We start from the raw sequence: 21,854 nt of genomic DNA on the forward strand, positions 1-21,854 counted from the left end.
CCACCCAACTGTCTTCATTGAATAAATCACATTTAAGAGAGTGACGTGAGCTCTTGAATACCTCCTTTCATTTGACTTCACACTTGCCAGTGAACAAAAAAGATAGGTTCTGAAGCTGCAAGGCAGGAGCTCATGAGATAAAAAACTACCCATTGTTATAAGAGAGTCCAAGATCCCAGTTACTATTTGTGGTACAGCCAGGGGACAAGGTTCCTGAGAGTTTGTGTTGGGAGGCCGTGAAGGATTTGGAGATTACTCACAGTGCGGGTGTTAGCCAGCCAGCCCTCATTTACGTGCACACATCGTTGTGAAACACTGTACCTGAGGTCCTCCTGGATCAAATGGCAGCAGCAGAAATCCCACAGGCCTTGGCTGCCTCGCTGCCCGTGAGTCAGTGCGAGCAGTAGGTGCGGTGCTGCTGGCGACAGGGCTGCCTGCGGGTGCACTGTGCCTTGGCTTGCCTGCCTGCTGCTCTGCCTGCTGCCCTGCTTTATCTCCTGCCTGCTGCCCTGCTTCATGCCCTGCCTTATGCCCTGCTTGTGCCCCGGCCTTATCCTCTGCCTGCTGCCCTGCCTGTGGGGGGCTGGCTCAGCTCCGCTGGCTGCTCCTGGCAGAGCACCCCAAGCACCTCTGGAAGAGTCCTCGAGCTGGCAGTGGATCCTTGGTTTTACTACAGCACCCAAGATCCCGCTTTAGAGCAAGGTGTGGATTTCATGGATTGCAAAAGGAGCAGATAGAAGACAGTCTCCTCCCATCACCAGAAGCTTCACTTTGAGTCCACAGTGATGCTACTGGTGTAGGGGAGCCCTGCAGGCCGGCTGCTTGGTGTGACCCAAGCCTGCCAGCCTTCATGCCAGAGGCATTTCAAAGAGCTGACCAATTCCTCCTTGGCTCCTGCTGTTATCCTGCCAGCTGAGCTCGGGATGCTGCTGGTCTCTCCCCTCTCTAACAAATGCTTGTCCAAAAGCTGCTGAATGCACAGCGTTTCTGGTGCTGCTGAGCTCCAGCACAGCCCTGCCACTGCCAGGCAACAGACACAGCCTTGCCTCTGGAAGTTTACAGTTCAAGTCTAAACCTTTGTTTGCTTCAGGAGCAGCGGCAGTGGCACCTGTAACCTGATTTGTCTTCTTAGGCTTCCTCAGGGTCCCCACTCCAGGTCTGAATTGGTGCTGATGGCAGCCTTTGCCCAGAGCAGGGCACTGCAGCAGCGCTGCTCTCTGTCCATGTGTTGTGTCTGAAAACTGTGCCAGCAGCTTCATCTTCTGCATCTGTGTTAAGCAGGGCAAGTGTTGGATTTGCATCAGGGAGGCTGTGTCGGGTGTCAGCTGGGCCAGGGCAAGTTTCTTGCAGAGGAGCCGAGGGGAACAGCAGCAGACCCTGACAAGGGATCCCCTAGCAGCTTCACAGAGGCTTGGGGTAAAACTTCTACTCATTTGGGGGATTTTGATGATCGTGTTTCTTCTGAGTGGCAGGGCTGTTCTGTTCAGTGGGTGGATATCAATGTCAATGATTTATAAAGTGGATCTACAAGAGAACAGTTAAAAGTGGACTTGTGCTTGAATATTTAATTGTATCAGAGTAATTAGTCCTAGATGTCTGTGAAGGTTATTGAGTTAACAGGCTGTTAGTGAAGATTAATGAAAAATTAAAATTTAGACATAAATTTAAATCTGAATCATCATTTTTAATTAAGGTCACATTTTCTTTCGTTGTGCTGCCAGTCTGAGAGTCTTGCATGGTGGCTGCTGGGTCTGGTGAGGATGAGTTCGTCATGCAGAGAGTGGAAGGAAGTGTGGGGCAAGGTATGCCGAGAGGGCAGGGCACTTTTCCCAAAATGTAGCTAAAAGTTGGCAGTTTGTTTAAGCTGTTCTCAAAAGCTTTTCCCTACCAGAGTGTGAAGAACTGCTAGAGGAGCATCCCAAGCCTTGTATCCCCATCATCAGTGCTGCTTTATATTTGTACAGTCCTTGGCATCCCTTGGCCTTGACCTTCCCAGACATCGCGTGGCATGGATCAGGAGTTCACAAGGACTGTCCTGTTAAAGCAGGGTGACAGGGGCACTCGTTCTGTACCGGCTGGCCTTGGGGCAGAGCATGGAGCAAGCAAGGCTCATGTACTGGTATAGTGCTCTATTTGGCCCACAGGATACCAGTGCAGTCTCTGAGGAGCCTTCTATCCACCCAGCCTCAGGCAGCAAACTGGTTTCAGGTGAGAAATAGTCTGACAGCGCTGCCCACTTTCTTTTTTGCTTTGTGGAGGAGTTTCTAACCTCTTACATCAAATGCACAAATTCTGGGGACACAGGTACTGTCTGAGGAGATGGACAGTTCAAGCAGAGACCTAAGCCAGCTTCTTTCCTCAAACCATACAAGGTAGAGCTGAGTAGGACCGATAGCTCAAGCAGACGGACTTTCCAGTGCACAAAAGGTGGGAGGGTTGCCAAAGGGCTGCCCTGCTAACCTTCAGTTTCCAGCAGCTGCGTGTCTCCTCGTGCTGGTGTGGTGCTGTATCCAAGTTGGGCACCAGGTGCTGAGGTGGTGCTCCCTGCCATGGGTGGCTGAGCCCTGCGTCAGGGTGGGAGTGACATGGGAGCGAGCCTTGGAGGAGCAGCCCAGGCAGCTGGGAAGGGGCTGCACCCCTGTGCCCCACACAGCAGCATGGCTACAGCTTCAGTGCAGCGCGGAGCTACCTACTGTCTCTGACTGATCTTAGGAGAATGGCTCTGCCTCAGTGACCCCTTCATGTGGCTGTGTGCTCCCGAGTGTGGCCCTGTGGCCAAGCCCTGAAGACAGTATTGTGTCTCAGGCCCCAAAGTCCTCAGAAAAAGAGAACAATTCCTTCACCTGCTGTGTGTGTGCAGCTCTTCTCTTCATGTGTCCAGAGCATGACTTTCCTTTTTCACAAAATATGACCACGTAGGTAGGTGGAAGCCTGGTTCATCATGGTTTCATCTAGACATGTGTTTCCCTGCTCTGCTTACGGGAATTCACATGGGAAACAGTGTCAAGAGCTTTAATAAAGTCAAATACCTCACATCTACTGCTTCTTCCGCTATTCAGTGTGAATCTCACCCAGGTTAACAAGGGTTACAGTAGTTACCAGCACAGCTATGAATTTGAATGTCCCTGTTCTTTCTCCATTTTCATAAATATGTGTTCTTCATGCTTCAGGCTCTGCCTTCAGCTTGGTTTTAGAGGTGAGAACCTCCCTAACCTGGGATCAGCCTCCTTTATCAGAGTTTAGGCTATTTAGCAGGATTATATATTGCTCTTTATGATGATCAGAACCTTGTTCATTGAAGCTGAGAGAAATCTACCTACTTAAAAAAATATGCAAATTATGTTGTTAAATAATCTGTTGACACCTCTCTCTTGGGTTGTGACATGAGACCAGAACATTCCCTCTGTGAAATTGTATGTTGGTGCCTCCTTACAGGGCCTCCACCTGCGGGCAAGTGTGCAGTCAGAGCCCTTCTGAAATAGCAGGCGCTAAGCAGTACAGAAATGAGCACAGAGCTCCCCATGCCCAGCCCCAGCCCACATATTCCAGTTGTCTTGCTGTGCACTGTCCTCTTGATTTAAAATGCCAAGGGCAGGAGCACGTCCCTTGTGTCACTGAGTGTGTCAGCTTCAGGATCAGGGGATTTACCAGCAGACCTGGTTGCTGGGTTGCTTTCGCTTCACCCTGTAGCTCTGCCTCACTGCTCTCATTTTGAAGAATTTCCTTTTTCTGTTTAGTCTAAATCTGCTCCTCTCCAATCTAAAGCCATTTCCCATGGTTCTGTCACTCCATGCCTTTATAGAAAATCTTTCCCCAGCTTTCTTGTAGCCCCCTTCAGGCACTGGAAGGTCATTCTAAGGTCTCCTCAGAGCCTTCTCTTCTCCAGGTTGAACAACCCCAACTCTCAGCCTGCCCCCATTAGCAGAGGTGCTCCAGCCCTGGGATCATCTTAGTAGCCCTCCTCTGGACCCGTTACAACAGCTCCATATCCTTCTTACATTGAGGTCTCCAGACCTGGACACAATACTGCAGGTGAGGTCTCGCAAGAGAGGAACAGAGTGGCAGAATCACCTCCCTTAGCCTGCGAGGTTAGGGCAGTTTGAGACATCCCTGAGTCAGCAGCAACAGACCCAGTACTTGGAATACACATTGTAACACAATTAAAGAAACTTATATTTTCATCAGAGCATGTACCTCAGGAAAGACAACTTGCAAACTTTGTGACAAATGGTCAGGAGAAGAAAGAGGACCCTGGGGGGATTCTTGAACAAATGCTAGCAAAGGGTACTGTGAGCGTGGGAAAGCCGTGGCCCAGGCTGCCCAGAGCAGTGGTGGCTGCCCCATCCCTGGGGGTGTTCAAGGACAGGCTGGATGGGGCCTTGAGCAACCTGATCCAGTGGAAAGTATCTTTGCCCATGGCAGGGGTGTTGGAATTGGATGGGCTTTAAGGTTCCTTTCAACCTAAACCATTCCATGATTCTGTGATTCTACCTCCTTGAGTAGACAAGCTCAAGAGATCTGGAAAGTGCCAGCTTCTTTCTGGAGCACTGCTGTATGTTCTGAGGGCCAGAGAGCCATTGCTGTGGCAACTGATTTTTTATATACTGCTTTATTTTGATGAGATGTCCAATCAAAACAATGTTGATAACAGGCCATGGGACCAGCAGTGCAGCGATGCATTGAAAGACCCATCAGGACTGGTGGGGAAACCCAGGGGCAGTGGGTTGGGGTTCACTGTGATGACCTGCAATCCGTTTTGAGTGAATCCAGTAATGCTGTAGTGGCTTTCAGAGGTGCTCCCTGGCAGCCGCAGGCAGCCTGGACCCTGCTCTTCAGGATGATGAGCAGAGCTATGGCTTTCTTCTGAAATACACTTAGAACTGTGAGGACAGCAGCCCTCCTGGTGGCCGGCGTTGGAAAGCTGGGAACCCATACTGTCAGGTGGAGCACTGGGATAGCTGGGACTCTGACTGAGGATGAGGTGCATCATGTGGTTCTCTGACTCCACCGTTGAACAGCACTCAGGAAGATGCTGGGTGCTTGTTTTTTGCAGTCTCCCCCCATGGCTTTGCCCTGCAGCCGCATTACTTTCTGGCCTCCAAACATGGGTGCAGGTGGAGCTTCTGTTTGGCTTGTGCACTTCCTTTCTGCAAAACTCCACTTTGTCCCTTCTGGGATGTGGGAGCTTGCCGATTTGCAGTTCTGTGCCAGGACTGGGCAGGCACCCACACATGGACTGGTTGCCTGCCTGTATTTTCCTTTCTGTCTGAGGCAGAAACCCAATGGTTCAGTAGCTGCAACAGTTGAGGGCAGTTGGCAACCGCAGCAGCTCCCCAGACTGTGCTTGTGCTAGGAGTAAGTGGGCTGAAAAGCTTTCGTTTTAGCTCTTAAAATCTTTATTAGTTGGGTTCTTCCAGGAAGAAAGCCGCAAGCATCACCATTTTTTTGTGCTACTGGGTCCATGAGCTCATTTTTTTCAGAGGGCTGTTGGAGTGATCCCTGTTTTCTGCAGCATTTGTAGGGATCCGTGTGGAAACATCCAAACGGCTTAGCCAGTCTGCTGGCCAGGAAAGCTCACAGCAATCACAGGAGCACTCCTGTGAAGGAGCTGTCTCGGATGTCCTTCCACCTCTGTTAGGAAAGTGTTGTGTACTCTCTGAGACAAGGCGCAGAGAAGCATGCTGTGCCCTATAATTTTCATGCCACCAGGCGTGTGTCGGTGTCCATGTGGGGCTCGGGTATGTGAGGGAGAATGCGAGGGTTAAAGCTGGCTATGCCTGATGAGCAAAATGATGCAGAACTGGTGATCAGTACTTGAAGCTGATCTTACCAGGTGTATCCTACCAGGAATGCCTTTCCCAGCTCTGTAGAAGTTGCTGGATGATAAATTCTGTGGGTTTATGCTTTTGGGTGCTTAGCCCATTTGTACCCTGTATCTTGCCCCACATGCAGGCTGTCTGACCTGGATAGGTACCTGGGATGTGGCAATGAAGATGATAAGAACTCCACTGGATGAGAGCAGAGATTTACCTGCCCCCATCCTATCTCCAGCAATATTTAGGAATGGACTCCTGGGAAGGAGGGTAGGGACAGGGGAAGCATGCAGTGATACAGCCAGAGGATTCTTCCAATCTCCCAAGGTTTGGCTCACATACTTGCTGAACTCAGAGTGGGTCCCTGTTCCTGTATGTGTGACCTGGGGGGATTTTTCTTCCATGAATTTGTCTTGTTGCTGTTTTATGAACCCACAAGCACTTTCAGCTTCCCCAACATCCCACAGCAAGGAGTTCCTCAGTGTTAACACCATGTCCAAGCAGAAGCAGAGCACTGAACAGAATGAGCCCATCCAAAGAGAAGCATGAGGTGACAGGATAGGGAGAGGGAGTGAAAACAGCAGCAGGAACTGGAGACAATACCACTGTCCCAGCCTTCAGCACAAGTGTTGCCAGAGGAAGGTGGAGGAAATGGAGCTGTGCTTGCAGGGTCAGAGTTGTGGTGGCCAGATGAAGAGGCTAGAAGAGCAAGTGAAGGAGGAAGCTTGTTAAAGTGGCTGTGTGGAGGAAAGGTCTGAGAAGAGCTTTTCTGTGCTAAATATCTGGGGAAAATGGAAGTTTGAGAAGTGGAGAGAGGTAGACTGAAGCCATGGGGGAGAGAAGCAAAGGAGAGGGCACTGTAGATCAGAGGAAGGTGCCCATCCCTCAGCATCCTGGCTGCACGACTGGCCAAAAGCAGACATTATGAAAGACTGCAAGAACAGCTGATATATGGGATGAATTCCTGCCCTGCCCACTTCCAGGGAATTCCTGAGTCACATGACTTTGTGCTCTTTGCATTTAATAATCTTTGAAATTTTCTTCCATGAGTTTTCCTAATAATTTTCTGGATCTGTATAAGCTCTTGGCATCCATAATACCCTGAAAGTGATGATTTTCATGGTTTTACTGCTTCCTCTGAACCCCCCCACAGTCGTTCCAGCTGATGCCCATCAGTTTGTGTTTGTGCATGGCAGCAAACATCAGCTTCCTCTGCTCCTCTCTAGGTTTTTATGGCTCCGTATGAGTACCCCCCCATCAGCTGTGTCTGTCTCAGGCTGCTTTTTCTCCTGGTTTACATTCCTCCTCTAATGCTCCATGTGTTTGCCCTGCTGTTACCATTGAACCAGTGCCTTCAGAAATACCAAAGAATCCCTGAGAAGTTCAAGGCCCCTTTCCTTGAAAGGGGCAATGCTGGATAATTACAGATAAAACCAATGACAAACGGGTAGAAAGCAGACAACAGTCACAGGCTGCCTGCTGGCCTTGTGGGCTGGGAAGATTTGTTGAGCCTGAGGCTCTCCTAAAGTTTGGATCCTGTCTGTTCAGCTCCAGGTGGCACCTCGATGCTAGCATGTTATGGGGGTAAGGAGGCATGATGGTGACAGTCATGGTCCCTGAAGCCCTCACAGTGCTGAGCGTGACGGACATGGGAGGGAGGAGCAAAAGAGGTGGAAGCTCTCCGTGTCCAATAAAGATTACAAAGGCACCACTGAGTTAGGGCCGCTTTTCCCATGCCATCTGCAGGATGCTGCCAAGTTTGTGTCTCACTGGAGAGATCCCTGTATAGTGTTTGTGAAATCAATTGTGACAGTGAATTCTGTTTCTGAGGACAGTACTAGTAGCAGCATGGGACTCCGAGTCAGAGAAGAAGAACATCTTCCTCAGCTTTCCTTCTAGCGCAGGATGGAGGGAAACCATGTCATGAAGAAGGCAAGAAGGTAATTCTTGAGGCCTTATAATGTGATGAGGTCCCAGCTGTCCCACCAATTCTTCTGCTTGCTTACACTACATAAAAATGTGTTTCTGAATTCAGGTGTAAGGCAAATATAGAGCTTGTCACAACAGATAACCTGTCTGCTGTGTGTACAAGACATTTTTTGATACCTAGCAGATAGGAGCAGCACTCTGAGGAGCTTTGAAAGTATTGACCCGCTTCTGATTAGGAGCTCTGGGGTACAGGTAATACTCTCCTTGCCATGAGGTTCCTCAGGCAAGGCTGCCGCCAGCTGCAGAGCTCTGTCTGGCTCCTGTGCAGGTTAACACATTGGTGTGTTGCGGGAAAGAAGATGCTGCACCCATTCCCCAAATGCTCAGACCTGGTCTCAGTGAGCCTTCACTTGCATGTCCCTCCAGTGCAAGGCAAGCAGGGCTTTCAGAGGGAAGCCAGAGGAGAGCTTGGACAGCTTTGTACAGAAAAGCAAAATCTCTGCTCAGCAGGGTAAAGCAACAGTGACTGTGTTTGCTTAACCCCCAGTGCTGCTCAAAGCATCTGCTGTGATCAACTGGTGGCTTTATGCTCTGCTTCTTTCACATTGGCCCTGCCAGCTCCATATAGAGAAATTTCTTTTATAATACTGGGAGCAGCACAGCACTGAGGAGCTGGGTGACTGAGAGGAGTCTTGGCTTAGGGTCAGTGTGACACAGTGATGCGCCAGATCCTCTCCTGCATCAGCAGAACCTGCTGCAGGTTCCCACACTTGCTAAAGTGTTCTTTGATGTCTCTATTTTAGTTTTGTTGGATGTTGTGGTTGCTCTGGTTATTTTTGGCTGTTGTCTCATTATTTCATGTCTCTGGTCTAACTTTGTATTAATCAATAGTCAAAAAACTTCCAGATTGTTTAGCTTGTTCTGACTTTGAGAATTTCCTCTCCCACTAGATGCAGACTTTTCTGAGAGAGTTTATCCCTTTAAATACAAACTTCCCTAAAAGCCACATGGAATTCTGCCTTTGTGCTGAGTGGGGCCAGGTTGCTCCTTTCCCCACCCCATATACCGAAACATGTCATCTGCCCCTCTCCAGCTGCCCCAGGAGGTTGTGAGGTGTCCGCAGGTGGCGTGTGAGGTTGATGACACCTCATGGACTTCGAGTATCTTGATTTATACCCTTTCTTTCCAGAGTGATTTTATCCTGTTCCCACAGCTCTGTATCATTGTGTGGGGCAAGAACCAGGTGCTTGCAGGAGCTCATAAAAGGCAAAATCAAATTAAGAAAAACTTTCCTTCCATTTGTCTTTAACTGACTGAAGACTCTGTCCTCAGTCTCCTCATCTGCTACAATTTGTGACACCCATGGCCTTTTTCTGTGTAAATGACTGAGAAGTTCTGCTTTACAAATGAAGGATGACACGCTGGACTCCTCCCAGCCCATTCCACCCTGGGGTGGGAAAGAAAAATCCCGCGGATGCTCTCACCACATTGAGCTGTGATACAAGCCCGAATTGTCAGCAGCATTACTGCGTTGGAGCATGACACGTTCACCCTCCCGTGCAGACGTACGCAGCACCAGAAACCTTTTAATTAAAGCTGCCTGTGTGTGTGCACACAGGGCAGAACCCAACACCCCCACCTCAGCTAACACTGCAGGGAAAGCACGCCCTGGAACCAGGGTGGAGTATGAGCAGCTCCCCCTGCCCTGCTCGGCCACCCGGGACTGCCAAGGGAACTTCTTGCCACCCCGGGTTTTGCTGATGAATGTCTCCAGCACCGTCCTTGTGCCCAAAGTGGCTGTCAGCCTCCTAATGCAATTTGAACAGACTTTGGAGATCTGCATCCCCTAAGACTCTTTCCCCAGGTGTGTGCAAATGCTCCCAGCATTGTGCTCTGCAAAAACAGAGTCCCCACAGGTATTCTGAGTACGAATGGAGCAGAAAACAGAACAGGGAGGATCTAAGCTCACCACTAGTGTCCACATTAGGTGGAGGGAGCGGTGCAGGTGTACACCCCATCCACAGCAGCATGGACAGGAGCCCTTCTCTGCTCCTCCACTGAAATGAGGCCACCCTTCAGCTGCAAAATGCAGAACTCCGAGCCTGTGTGGGTTCAGCAGAGCAAATGACCTCAAGGTCTCCAGCTATAGTGGGGCAAATTGATATTCTTATCTCTGATTAGAACTGTGTTTGAACCTATTGATTTTCTATTGCCTGTAATAAGTATTGCTTTTCGGGATCTGCTGGAAACCCTACAGCTTCAAGAGCAAAGGAAGAAATGTGCTTGCAGCCCAGAAAGCCAACCATATCCTGGGCTGCATCCAAAGCAGTGGGACCAGCAGGGTGAGGGAGGGGATTCTGCCCCTCTACTCCACTCTCAGGAGACCCAGCCTGGAGCCCTGCATCCAGTTTTGCAGTCCTCAGCATGGAGCTGCTGGAGTGAGTCCAGAGGAGGCCATGAATATGATCGGAGGGCTAGAGCACCTCCCGTATGAGGACAGGTTGAGAGAGTTGGGGCTGATAAGCCTGGAGAAGAGGAGGTGCTGGGGAGACCTTAGAGCAGTTTCTGGTACTGAAGGGAGCTCCACAAAAGCTGGGGAGGGGCTTTTGGTGAGGGAATGTAGGGATAGGATGAAGGGGAGCAGTTTTCAGCTGAGAGAGGGGAGATTGAGATGAGATCTTAGGAAGAAATGTTTTGTTTTGAGGGTGGGGAGGCCCAGGTTGCCCAGAGCAGGGGTGGCTGCCCCATCCCTGGAGGTGTTCAAGGCCAGGTTGGATGGGGCTTTGAGCAACCCAATCCAGTGGGAGGTGTCCCTGCCCATGGCAGGGGGGCTGGAACTGGATGTGCTTTGAGGTCCCTTCCAGCCCAAACCATTGTGTGATTCTAAGAAATAAGTAAAAAGTGAGTGTAGTCCAAAGCATAGTAATAATAATAACTCTCATTCATCTTTAGGGTTGGGTAAGGCTGAAACATGATGTGTATGATGTGACATTGCCCTTTTAATGATGGGTCTGTGAAAGTCCCTGACCACGTTGCATCATCAGTATAAAATAATGTTGCATTATCAGTATAAAAGTGCAAGCAATAAGATAAAAGAAATAAAGATTAAGTGCAAAATGTGCTCATGAGAGATAGCAGAGTCCTCCAGCACTCGACAGACACCCGTGGCACCTGGCAGCATTGTGTTCTCGGCACAGTGCAGAGCACAGTAGGAGCAGGTACCAGCAGTTATTCCCACATGGGCCTGTTAGGGCCATCCTGAAACCTGGAGCAGTGGGTGCTTGTGAGACTCCTACCAACTCCCGAATTGGAGCAATTAACAAGACATGGAGGGTAAGATGCTTCTGTACATCTGGAGAACAGCCGTCCCAAGGACCACTGACAGAAATCATCTAGATCAACTAGAGTAGTAGTTCTCAAGCAGTAGTCATTTAATTGCTGTTCATGAAATGAAAGATGGTTATGTCAATTCAGATAGTGTTTCAGCTGGCACAAATATTTCTAGCTGGAGGTTCTTTGCCTCTATGCACAGCTCTGTGCAGGCAAGATCATAAAATCGTAGTGGAAAATGTTATCCAGCCATGCTGCTAAAGAGCTGTTTTCATAAAGCTGTAGGTGACGATAAGCAAAAGTGAGTGTGCAGAGAAAATTAAAGAATGTGAAAGATAATCGAGAGTTAGGAGGGTGCTGGGCGCTCTGGGATTCCCTGGGCAGTGAATTCTCAGAGGTGTTTAGTGGGATGCTGTGGCCAAAGCCACACAGTCAAAAGAGCCCTGGAGGACGATTGGTACTGAACAAGGGAGAATGCAATTGATAATGAAGGGTATAATTAAAGTTAGGAGGTAAATGAACTTGGTGAGGAAGACTAGAAAACTCAGGGACAAATCCATGGGGAAAAATAGAATTAGAATGAGTCACTTAAATAGTGAATCTTGCTGAATTCCCAGTGGTGTTTGTAAGTCAATTACTGCTTTGACTCAGTGACATTGGGTACCACATTTCTCTTGGCAAATGGAGTTTTGGCTTAATGTGCTGTAATAAAGAACCATTTGATCAGACAAAATCTTTTTTGCCTGTAGGTGTTTACCGACCACACATTTTACCTTGACATTTGCTTTGAATAACATATGGTTTGAGATTTCCCAGGCTTCGTCTGTGTCTCATTGGAAGGGCTTTTTTTCAAGAACTCAAATACAGACAGATGTCATTGTGGCTCCTGGCTTAATGCAGGATTGGCCTTGTTGTTCAGGTGAAATCAGTGATTTGTTAAGAGTCTTTAAGGGTGAAAAAGTGCTCGTGACTACTTTTCTGAGCTTTACTAAAATTTCCATCATCTTTTCCCAGACTTTCAGCCCCTACTTTTGATGCCTGGCCCCTTGGAGAGAGGGCGGCATCAGGGGAGACGACTGCCATACAGATAGCTGAGCCCATGTCTGGGTTCCTTTCATCACTGGTAGGCAGAGCATGGTCCCTCACAGGGCTATTCTTCACGTATGGGAAGTCCTATTTCCCTGGCAAGATCGGATGAAGCCATGAGTGTCTGTTTCTCTTTGAATTGTAGAATTATGGAATGGTTTGAGTTGGAAGGGACCTCAAAGATTGTCGAATTCCAACCCCCCTGCCACAGGCAGGGACACCTCCCACTGGATCTGGTTGCTCCAAGCCCCATCCAGCCTGGCCTTGAACACTTCCACGGATGCGGCAGCCACCACTTCTCTGGGCAACCTGTTCCAGTGCCTCCTCACCCTTATTGTGAAGAATTTCCTCCTTATATCTAGTCTAAATCTTCCCCTCTCCAATTTATAGCCATTCCCCCTAATACCATCACTCCATGCCTTTGTAAAAAGTCCCTCCCCAGCTTTCTTATAGCCCCCTTCAGGTACTGTGAGGTCACTCTAAGGCCTCCTCATAGCCTTCTCGTCTCCAGGCTGAACAACCCCTACTCCCTCAGCCTGGCCTGAAGGCTCTCTGTCTCACTCTCTCTCTCCGTCTCCCTAAGCAGTCAGACTCGAGTGTGTAAATGCACAGTCCAATGCTGCACACAACATGATGTAATCGCTACTGTTGTACTTCTCAGTATTTCCCACTGACCCATCCCAGAGGGTCTGCCCGAGCTTCAGCCTAGCATCAGCTTCTTCTGTAGATTAAATTGCTGCTGTGACCTTTTAAGCCTTTTCTGTGTTTCCAGGATGCAGCCTTAAGAGCCTTTGGTCTCATTGTGACAGGGACTCATCTGGCTCTGTCTGAATGAACTGTCTGGAGCAGATTTGCTGCTGCTGCAGTTTTTTTTGCTATTTGTGAAAATGATCATCCTCTCTTCTTCCTGTTTTTTGGGGTGTTTTTTTTTTGCAAAAAACATAAACTAGAGCTCGGAGAAGAAAAGCTCACTTTTCCCTAAAAACCAGAGAGAAATCTGCAGTCCGTACACCTGTGTCGGAGAGCTCGGTACCTTTACAAGCTGAGCAAGTTATTGCCACCTTACATTTCTTTAACAAGTCCTATTTAAACATCCCTCAACAATATTAATTGTGTTAATAGTAGTCCCAATGTTTGAATGCTGCTCCATTCCTTATAATATTGTGATGTCAGTGACAGGGTGGAGAACCGTCATGAACAGCCAGAGTCATTCAGGGTGGACGTACCCCTGGTGGTCTCTGGGCCAAGCCCTCACTCAGAGCGTGACCAGCTTAAAGCAGCCACTACATCTAAGGAAATATGTTATGTTGGCTGATTACCCTCAATCTTACAAATGTGCACTTTATTTGTAATGCTGATTTGTTTAGATTCTGTTTCCAAGCACTGTGGTTAGTTCTGGCTATGTTAGAAGACCTCTCATGAATGCTTTCTCTCCACATATTTGTTTGTAGGAGATGCTGGTTTATGTCTCCTCCTTCTCCCTCTTAAGCTGAGTAAATTGAGCCTCTTTCATCTCTAGCAGTACATCATGTCAGCTCAAGAGGTATTGGGGGGTTCCAGGGCCACCTGTGGTAGAGCTCTGAGTATCTTCAGGGATGGAGGTCCCACAGACTCTCTGGAACCATGTGTCAGTGTTTGACCACTCTCATGGTGTGTGTCGGGGTCGGGTAAGTCCTAGTATCTACTTGGAATTATTGTTCTTGCAACTTATATCTTTTGCTTCTATCAGTGTGTGCCTCAGAGGAGAGCCTGACTGTCTTCTCTACACCCTCCCATTGAGTAGCTGCAGGCAGCAAAAGATCTTTGACTTCTTCAGGCTAAGTAAACCCAGTTCCTTCAGTGTCTTCTTGTATGTCCACTGCTCCAGCCCATGGCCTTCTTGGTAGCTTCTGCTGGACTCAGCCCAGTATATCTGTGTCCTCCTTGTACTGGGCAGTCCCAAACTGAGCACTGCATTCTAGATGTGGCCTCACAAGAGCAAAGCATAGAGGAAGGATCACCTCCCTTGACCTACTAGCTGCACGCTTGCTGACACAGCCCAGTCTCCTTAGCCAGAAGGACATTCTGATGACCTCTTTTCAACTTTTCCTCCTCCAGAACTCCCCAGATCCTTTTCTGGAAAGCTGTTCTCTAGCTATCATCCCCAGCCTGTCCTGGTGTGACAGGAGCAGGACTCAGACTTCCTTTTGTGGAGGCTTCTACCCACCCCTTTCCCCAGCTCGTCAAGGTCCCTCTGAATCACAGCCCGGCCCTCCAGCTTTCTCAGCCATGCTTCACCCCAACTCCCAGACCAGGATCATCCACAAGCTTGCTGAAAGCATGCTCCATCCCACCATCTCAGTCATTAATAAAGACATTAAATATCATCAACCCCTGAGGGACATCACTGGTAAATCATTCAGGCTATTAATGACTGAGTTCAATTTTCTACTTCATTCAAAGTTTTGAGTGTTTCCTCCTAAATTAGGTTCTGCTCACAGAGATCAGTGACTCAGTCCAAAAATCCCTCTTCTACTCTTTATGACCCATGAGCTGTGACAGTGTTGCTAGAGGGCCTTAATCCTGACTCATGGCTCACCTTGAGCTCTTCACCCAGCATTGTCCTGTGCAGACACAAGTGTATGCTGTTGGCCATGGTCCAGACTGCATAGGAACCTGATTTAGGAATGTGGTTTGGTGGAGCAACAAGATGAGTAGTTCCCCAGCAATACTGGGTCCCTTCCCAGGGATCTCTGCCCATAACCCTTTCCTTCCTGGCAGGGGCTGCACTGAACCACTCTCCATCTCCTCCTGGGGCAATTGTTTCTTCTGTCTGCAGAAGCCTGTCTTCAGGGCAAGGTCACCTCTCTGCACTCAGGTGCTCGATGAGTGTGATCCTGTGCTGGCCTCCACAGTGAGGCTTCCCTGTGGCACCACATATGTGTTTGTAGTCCTACTTCATTCAGGTGGCAGCTGATGTTGCTGAAATATTTAGGGCTTAGAAGAAGAGGGAGGAAAGGGAAGAGTGGCCCCACTGCCTCTGCCCACCCACTTGTGGAGGCAACTCTCCATTTCCACCCCTTCCACCCAGTAAGCCCACCAGCAGGGCTTACTGAGCCACTGTGGTCTCTCCATGGTGAGAAGCCAGTAACTTGGGAGCACGCACAGTCCCTGCTCTGTCCTGAGCTCTTGTCACAGTTCAGCCCACCCTGCTAAATTTCAGCAGCTAAAATTGTGCAGCTGAGATCCCAAACCCCTTCCCCCCAACACCCTGCAGGGAAAGAGGAAAGTGAAATGAGAGGAAAAAGACTTGTGAGTTGGAAACTAAAACTACAGCCTTAATTAAAATAACAAGAAGGAGAATTAGAAAAAGAAAATAATAAAATATAAACAAATATCAGAGATTGTGCCCCCACCCCTCAATGTCTGTAGTTGCCACCAATGCTACAGAGCAGACACGAGGGAAAGGGTCCAAGGCTGGGAGGGAGCTGGGCTCAGGAAACGGATTCAGGAACAGAGGGATCTGGGATCAGGCAACCAGGCAGACGAGGTCCTCACTGGATGTTGGCCATTGCAGAAGAGAGCGAGGCCTTGTGATAGGTACATTTATCCGGAGCGTGATATATATGGGATGGAGTCATCTGTTGGTCAGTTTGGGGTCTCCTGCCCCATTCTCCCCTCCTCGCAGGTGCAGCCCCTTCTGCCAGCTCGAGGATGCCTTGGTTCAGTGTAAGCATTGGCCTTTTTGCACACCAGAGCCCTGTGTTATCACTTTAGAGAACAGTCTGAAATACACGTAGTTGGCTTTGAAGTTCCTTAGAATGACTGAGTTAGGAGTCAGAACTGTCTCTAATTTAGCTCAAGCCTCAACAGGCCTGCAGGAACAACCAGCCAGAGCCACAACCTGGACGCCAGTGCTGCACCTCGGCCTTTGCAGTCCTGTGCTCCACAGCTGCGCCCTGAGGGAGAGCTTGGCTGCAGCTGTGGCCGATGCTGAGCTGGGGATAGGGCATTGTTCTCAGGGCACCGCAGAGCTGTTTGGCCTCGATGGCACCAGCGGCGACCAGTGCAGCCCGTCCCATGGGCAGGCAGCCCTGCCGTGCGGCTGTGGCGGCCGCAGCACCCCTGCAGGACCTGGGGTGGTGGGGACAGAGGGGCAGGCAAGTGGCCAAGGGGCGCTGGGGCTCCTCACGGGGCTCCTCACGGCTGCCGAAGGTGTCCAGCACTCAGCACACAGGTGGGTGACCCCCGTGCAAGGCCGTGCCCTGGAGACCGGCCGCGGGGCAGTGGGTGCGCGGTGGCAGCCCAGGACCCGGCCCGGCAGGAAGTGAATCACCTCCGCCATGGGCTGCGTGTCGGGCGCTGCTGTCTCCTCACCAGGGCTGTCTCCTCCCCACATCCTGCTCTTGGCGTCTTGGCGCTGTGAAATAGGAAACTCTTGAGTGTTTCCTTTTCAGGAAGCTCCACAAAACGACTGGAGGCCATGTCCTGCTGCCAGGCAGGCAGCCTGAGTGAGGGCACAGGTCAGAGAACGGCCGTCGCCTTCCTTCCCTCAAGCCTGTAGTCACACTCCTACGTGCTGGGACGTGCCTGTGGCCCAGGAGAGGGCAATGCCAGTGCAGGGATGAACACTGTCCAGAGAAGAGCAACAAAGCTGGAGAGGGGGCCGGAGAACAGGTCTTATGAGGAGCGGCTGAGAGAGCTGGGGGTGTTTAGCCTGGAGAAGAGGAGGCTGAGGGGAGACCTCATTGCTCTCTACAACTACCTGAAGGGAGGTTGTGGAGAGGAGGGTGCTGGCCTCTTCTCCCAAGTGACAGGGGACAGGACAAGAGGGAATGGCCTCAAGCTCTGCCAGGGGAGGTTTAGGCTGGACATTAGGAAAAAATTCTTCACAGAAAGGGTCATTGGTCCCTGGCAGAGGCTGCCCAGGGAGGTGGTTGATTCACCTTCCCTGGAGGTGTTTAAGGGACGGGTGGACGATGTGCTAAGGGGAATGGTTTAGTGTTTGATAGGAATGGTTGGACTCGATGATCCTGGGGGTCTCTTCCAACCTGGTTATTCTATGATTCTATGTGGCCCAGGAGAGGGCAGTGCTGGTGCTGAGCGCCGAAGAGGGAGTTCGGTTACTCCCAGCTGCCGTTCTGGTCCACTCAGGGCCCCCTCCCTGTGAAGTACAGAGGGGCTGTGTCAAAAAAGCACTGCCACCTCTGAGCTGAGCTGGGAAGAGATATATATTCTTTGAGTCAGAGCATGCCTGTGTGTTACAATCTCAGCTTGTAGTCGTCAGTGGAAGCAGGGAGGAGAGGCGTAAGTATTTGCAACTGCTTGACTCCTGGGTGGGCGAGTGGGTGGCAGCAGAGGGAAGTGACAGCTTTCGAAACAGGAGGAAGAAACTGGGAACTCCTCTGGCATGGTGAAGATTTCTGCTGAGCAGCCTGTGCCGCAGGAGAAAGCCTGGCAGTGATGGGCAGTGCTGACAGGCAGCAGCTCCCTTTATGTGGGAGCTCTCACCCCCTCCTCAGTGGCCATCAAATGGCTGGCGGTTGTGGTTTTTGGTTTCCAGGTCTTGCTTATGATTCCTGAAGTTCTATCTCTTAAGGCATCTTTAGGAGACTGGTGCAGTGCTGCAAAGAGAGATGTCTGCTGTGTGGGCTTGTCCAGGGACCCAAGCCCAGCGCACGCAGAAATCTCCACAGCCCAAGGGCTTGCACATGGACAGCTTGTGCTGACTGTTGGGTGAAGATCTGCCGGCTGGGCACCCACCACCAGTGCAGACCAGCGCTGGGCTGAGTCTGTCATCTGTGCAGACCAGCAGACCAGGGCACTCCTTCCCTTAGCTGTTTTTGGAAACCCTGTATAACCAAAGTAAATGGACTGTGGCTCTTCTCCACAGTTTCATCTCTCCTGATTTAGCACTCAGAAATGTGTTTAATGAAAAAGTTATTTATATAAATGTTTATAGTCTAACTTAAACAGTGAGAATATTTATATTCTGAGGGTTTATATTGATTTTAAGCATTTCTTCTTTCAGGGTGAGTTTGCCTCTGTTCAGTAATGTACCAGGAATACATGAAGTGTTAACAGACGACGCTATTCACCAACGAAACTTTCAACTAAAAGGAATAAGAAATAAACATGGCAGAATTTACAGGTTACAAGGAAACCTCAAACCGGCACCTACGATTCAAACTACAAAGTCTTAGTCGCCGCCTTGATGAACTGGAGGAAGCAACCAAAAATCTGCAGAAAGCAGAGGATGAGCTGCTTGACCTCCAGGACAAAGTGATCCAGGCAGAAGGCAGCAACTCCAGCATGCTGGCTGATGTTGAAGCCCTTCGGAAAAGAGTGCTGAAGATCGAAGGCAAGGATGAAGAAATTAGGAAGGCTGAAGAGCTTTGCCGGTTAATGAAAGAAAAACTTGAAGAGGAGGAGAGCCTCACCCGAGAGCTAAAGGCAGAAATTGAACACCTTCAGAGGAGAATGGCAGAGCTGGAGAAGCTGGAGGAGGCCTTTGGCAGGAGCAAGAATGACTGCACGCAGCTGTGTCTTAGCCTCAATGAAGAAAAGAACTTGACCAAAAAGATATCTACAGAGTTAGAAATACTTAGAGTGAAAGTGAAAGAACTGGAAGCATCTGAGGACAGGCTGGATAAAACCGAGCAGAGCTTAACAGGGGAGTTAGAAAAACTGAAATCCTTAGCACTGAGCTTTATCACGGAAAGAAAGCATTTTAATGAAAGAGAAAAGCAGAATGAAAAAATAATCCAGGAGCTAACACAGAAACTAGAACAAAACAATAAACTAAATAGGGCAGATCAAACTAGAAATGCATCCAACTTGCTAGAAAGGTCATCAAATAATCTCCTGGACAGAAATGATTTGAGAATTGAAGATGATTTGACTTCTGCGTTGCCCTCTAAGGAGACCAGGAGGAAGGGCAGTGTGGATTACCTGAAACATGTAGAAAATGAAACCAGGAATAAATCAGAAAACCAAAAGAACAAAAATCAGGAAGACAACAAAGTGAAAGATCTCACCCAAGAAATCGAGAAACTTAAAACTCAGATCAAACGTTTTGAATCTTTAGAAGAAGAACTTAAAAAAATGAGGGCCAAAAACAATGACCTACAAGACAGTTACCTGAGTGAACAGAATAAAAACAAACTCTTAATGGGTCAGCTAGAAGAAATAAAAATGCAAATAAAGAAACAGAAAGATCTGGAGAATGGAGAGGTCGAAAATGAAGATATAAGCTTTTCTAGCAGGGGAAAACATGACAGACCTAAATACCGAGGTGTCACCGCTGATTTGACAGCTGCCAAGCACAAACCGAGGGAGCTCTCGCCACAGCAGCGGCGGGAAAGAGTAAGGAACAGAGATTTCTCTGTCAGTAACGACAGCTACAGCCATGGGAGTAGGCAGGCACCCAGTCCCCACCTAATGAACAGAAAAGCAGGAAGAGCATCTGGTGCATCTGCCCTTTCAGACACTGCTGTGACAGACACAAAAAGACTGGAAGAGAAATCTTTGATTTCCAGTTTTTCTTCTGGTCAGAAGGAAGGCTGTGTCACACAGAACGAGGGGAAGAGATCAAAAGAGCAGCCATCTGTCCTCAGCCGATATCCTCCTGCTGCACAGGAACAGAAATCTTGGAAATCACCTTCCAAACCTGCTGGTGACACAGGTCTGAGATCCAATGCTGAAAAGCCATCTCAGGTGGCATCTCATCGTGGCAACTGCCAAACCGGTGCTGATGCACGGGATGAAAAGTCAAGCAAAGGAGAATCAGTGGCTTCTTTGGCCGAGAAGCTGAAAACCTGTCAGGCAGAAGTCAGTGACTGCTCAGGGGACACGCTGTCCGTCAAGGGCAATCACGCTGCTTCCAATGGCACAGCCTCGGCATACAGGTACCACCTCACCTCCCAGGTGTCAGCGTTGGACTCCACTGGCTCTAAAGCAGAAGCAGTGAACGCTTTTTCTGCATCGCACAGACAGCCAGTGGAGGGGAGAACTAAAAGAGCAATAGTCTCCCAGGAAAAAGAATCTGCAGACGTATCACTGGAAAGTGCAAAGCCTTCCACACTAACAAAGCATTCCCATCACTCCAGGAGTCAGGAGGACATCCTGCATATTCTCACAAGTCTTGATAAAAAAGACAGAGAGCAGTCTTCAACTTCAGCAACAGATCATGTTAATGCTGGCTTAAAAACGGACTCCAAAATCATCCAGCCTAACCAGGAAAAACTTAATTCAGATGAAGAATTGGGAAGAAGCAAAAAAACAACCCCTCATTCAGAGTCTGAGCCAAGAAAGAAAGTCAGTTCCAAGCAGTTCTCCAATTCCAGGGGGGTCTTCAGAGCGTCACTTTTTGAAAATGACAAAATTTCTGTAAATGATGAAGATTCCACCAAATGTACAAAACTATCAGATGCCAGCACTGGAGGACTGAAATCCAGAAGGTCATTCAGCCCAAGAGAAGCTCTGAGATCAAAAGCTGTCATTAAACCTGCAATTGTTGAAAAGGATATGAAAGCAGTCATGGGAGGGACTATTCCTGAGGCAGAGTCAGAAAAACAGAAATCTGTTGTTAAAATGGTAACAAATAAAATGACGAGCAGCATCACCATCTTCCCTTCTGAGCCGACAGCTTCAAGGACTAGTGTAGACACAGCAGCCAAGGAAAGACATGTTGCCACCAGCGACATCAGAGTTTTTCCAAATGAGCCTTTAACAGTAACAAACAATGTCCCCACACCCTTTGAGATATCGATTAATAAAAGTGGTCTGAAATCTGAGACTGACAGAATTGGAGAGGCAGTGCCAAGAAGTAAAGCAGAAACAGTGGTCTCCAGGAGCAGCATTATGATAAAGACTTCCGAACTCATGGAGAGGAACAGTGAGCTGCCTTCAGAGACAATCAACTGGAAGAGCCATGGCTCTTCAGATGCAACTTCATCTGAAACAAAACACGTCACTGTGAGAAGTTCCTGGAGAACAAGGCAAGGCTTACATTCCCTGGAGAACTCTCAAACCAAAGTGGAGAAAAGTGCAGCTTCCAGTACTACAAATGTATGTAGGTCCTCAGTGGACCTGTCAGGAATGGAAAGGAATAGTGCAAGAACAAACTCCCTGGAGCAAACCTCATCCAGGACCAGTGCCATGGCTGATTCCTGGAGCACCCCTGAGCTGGGATCCCGAAGGACCAAAAGTAACTTAAGTGCATCTGAACTGCTAACACGCAGGAGCTATGCAAGTGATCCTACAGCAGCTTCTGCTTGGCACCAGACCACATTACCTGTAAGTATCCTGTGTTAAACACATTTATCTCTCAGTTCATAAGATTTTACAAGTGCCTGTTCATTTTAGGGTGCTTGATTTGAAATTCTTACAGCTTATTTCCTGAATGCTGCCCTCTCCCTGTTCCTGCTGTCTTCAGTGGAGTATCTCATATGTGAAGTACCTGATTTAGACTTCTTGAAATGAGATCCATCTGCTTGTGTCTTGTAATGCCATATGAATAACTATATAGTAGCATCTGCTCTTGCCAAGATCAGAGAGGGCACAGTCACAGCTTATGTAGGATGTGGTATGCTATTCAGAGTGGCTTTGCATGGCACTGTCAGCTTGGAGTAGTAATGAAAAAATGATGGCAAGGAGTAGGTTTTAATAGGGTTGTGCTTCAGGTGGAGCTGTAGCTTTAATAGCAGCTGTGGAGAT

At 48.9% G+C, this 21,854-nt stretch overlaps 1 protein-coding gene across 1 annotated transcript in view; it reads left to right on the top strand.

The window, feature by feature from the left end:
• LUZP1 (leucine zipper protein 1) overlaps positions 1-21,854 on the top strand; it is a 42,139-nt gene that overhangs the window by 9,218 nt on the left and 11,067 nt on the right. Inside the window, exon 2 of the mRNA XM_069875028.1 lies at positions 18,169-21,434. Coding sequence (XP_069731129.1) covers positions 18,273-21,434 — 3,162 coding nt within the window. The 5' untranslated portion in view covers positions 18,169-18,272. The remainder of the gene's footprint in view (positions 1-18,168; positions 21,435-21,854) is intronic.

This window comes from Phaenicophaeus curvirostris, chromosome 23, assembly GCF_032191515.1.
Source record: "Phaenicophaeus curvirostris isolate KB17595 chromosome 23, BPBGC_Pcur_1.0, whole genome shotgun sequence".
NCBI lineage: Eukaryota > Metazoa > Chordata > Aves > Cuculiformes > Cuculidae > Phaenicophaeus > Phaenicophaeus curvirostris.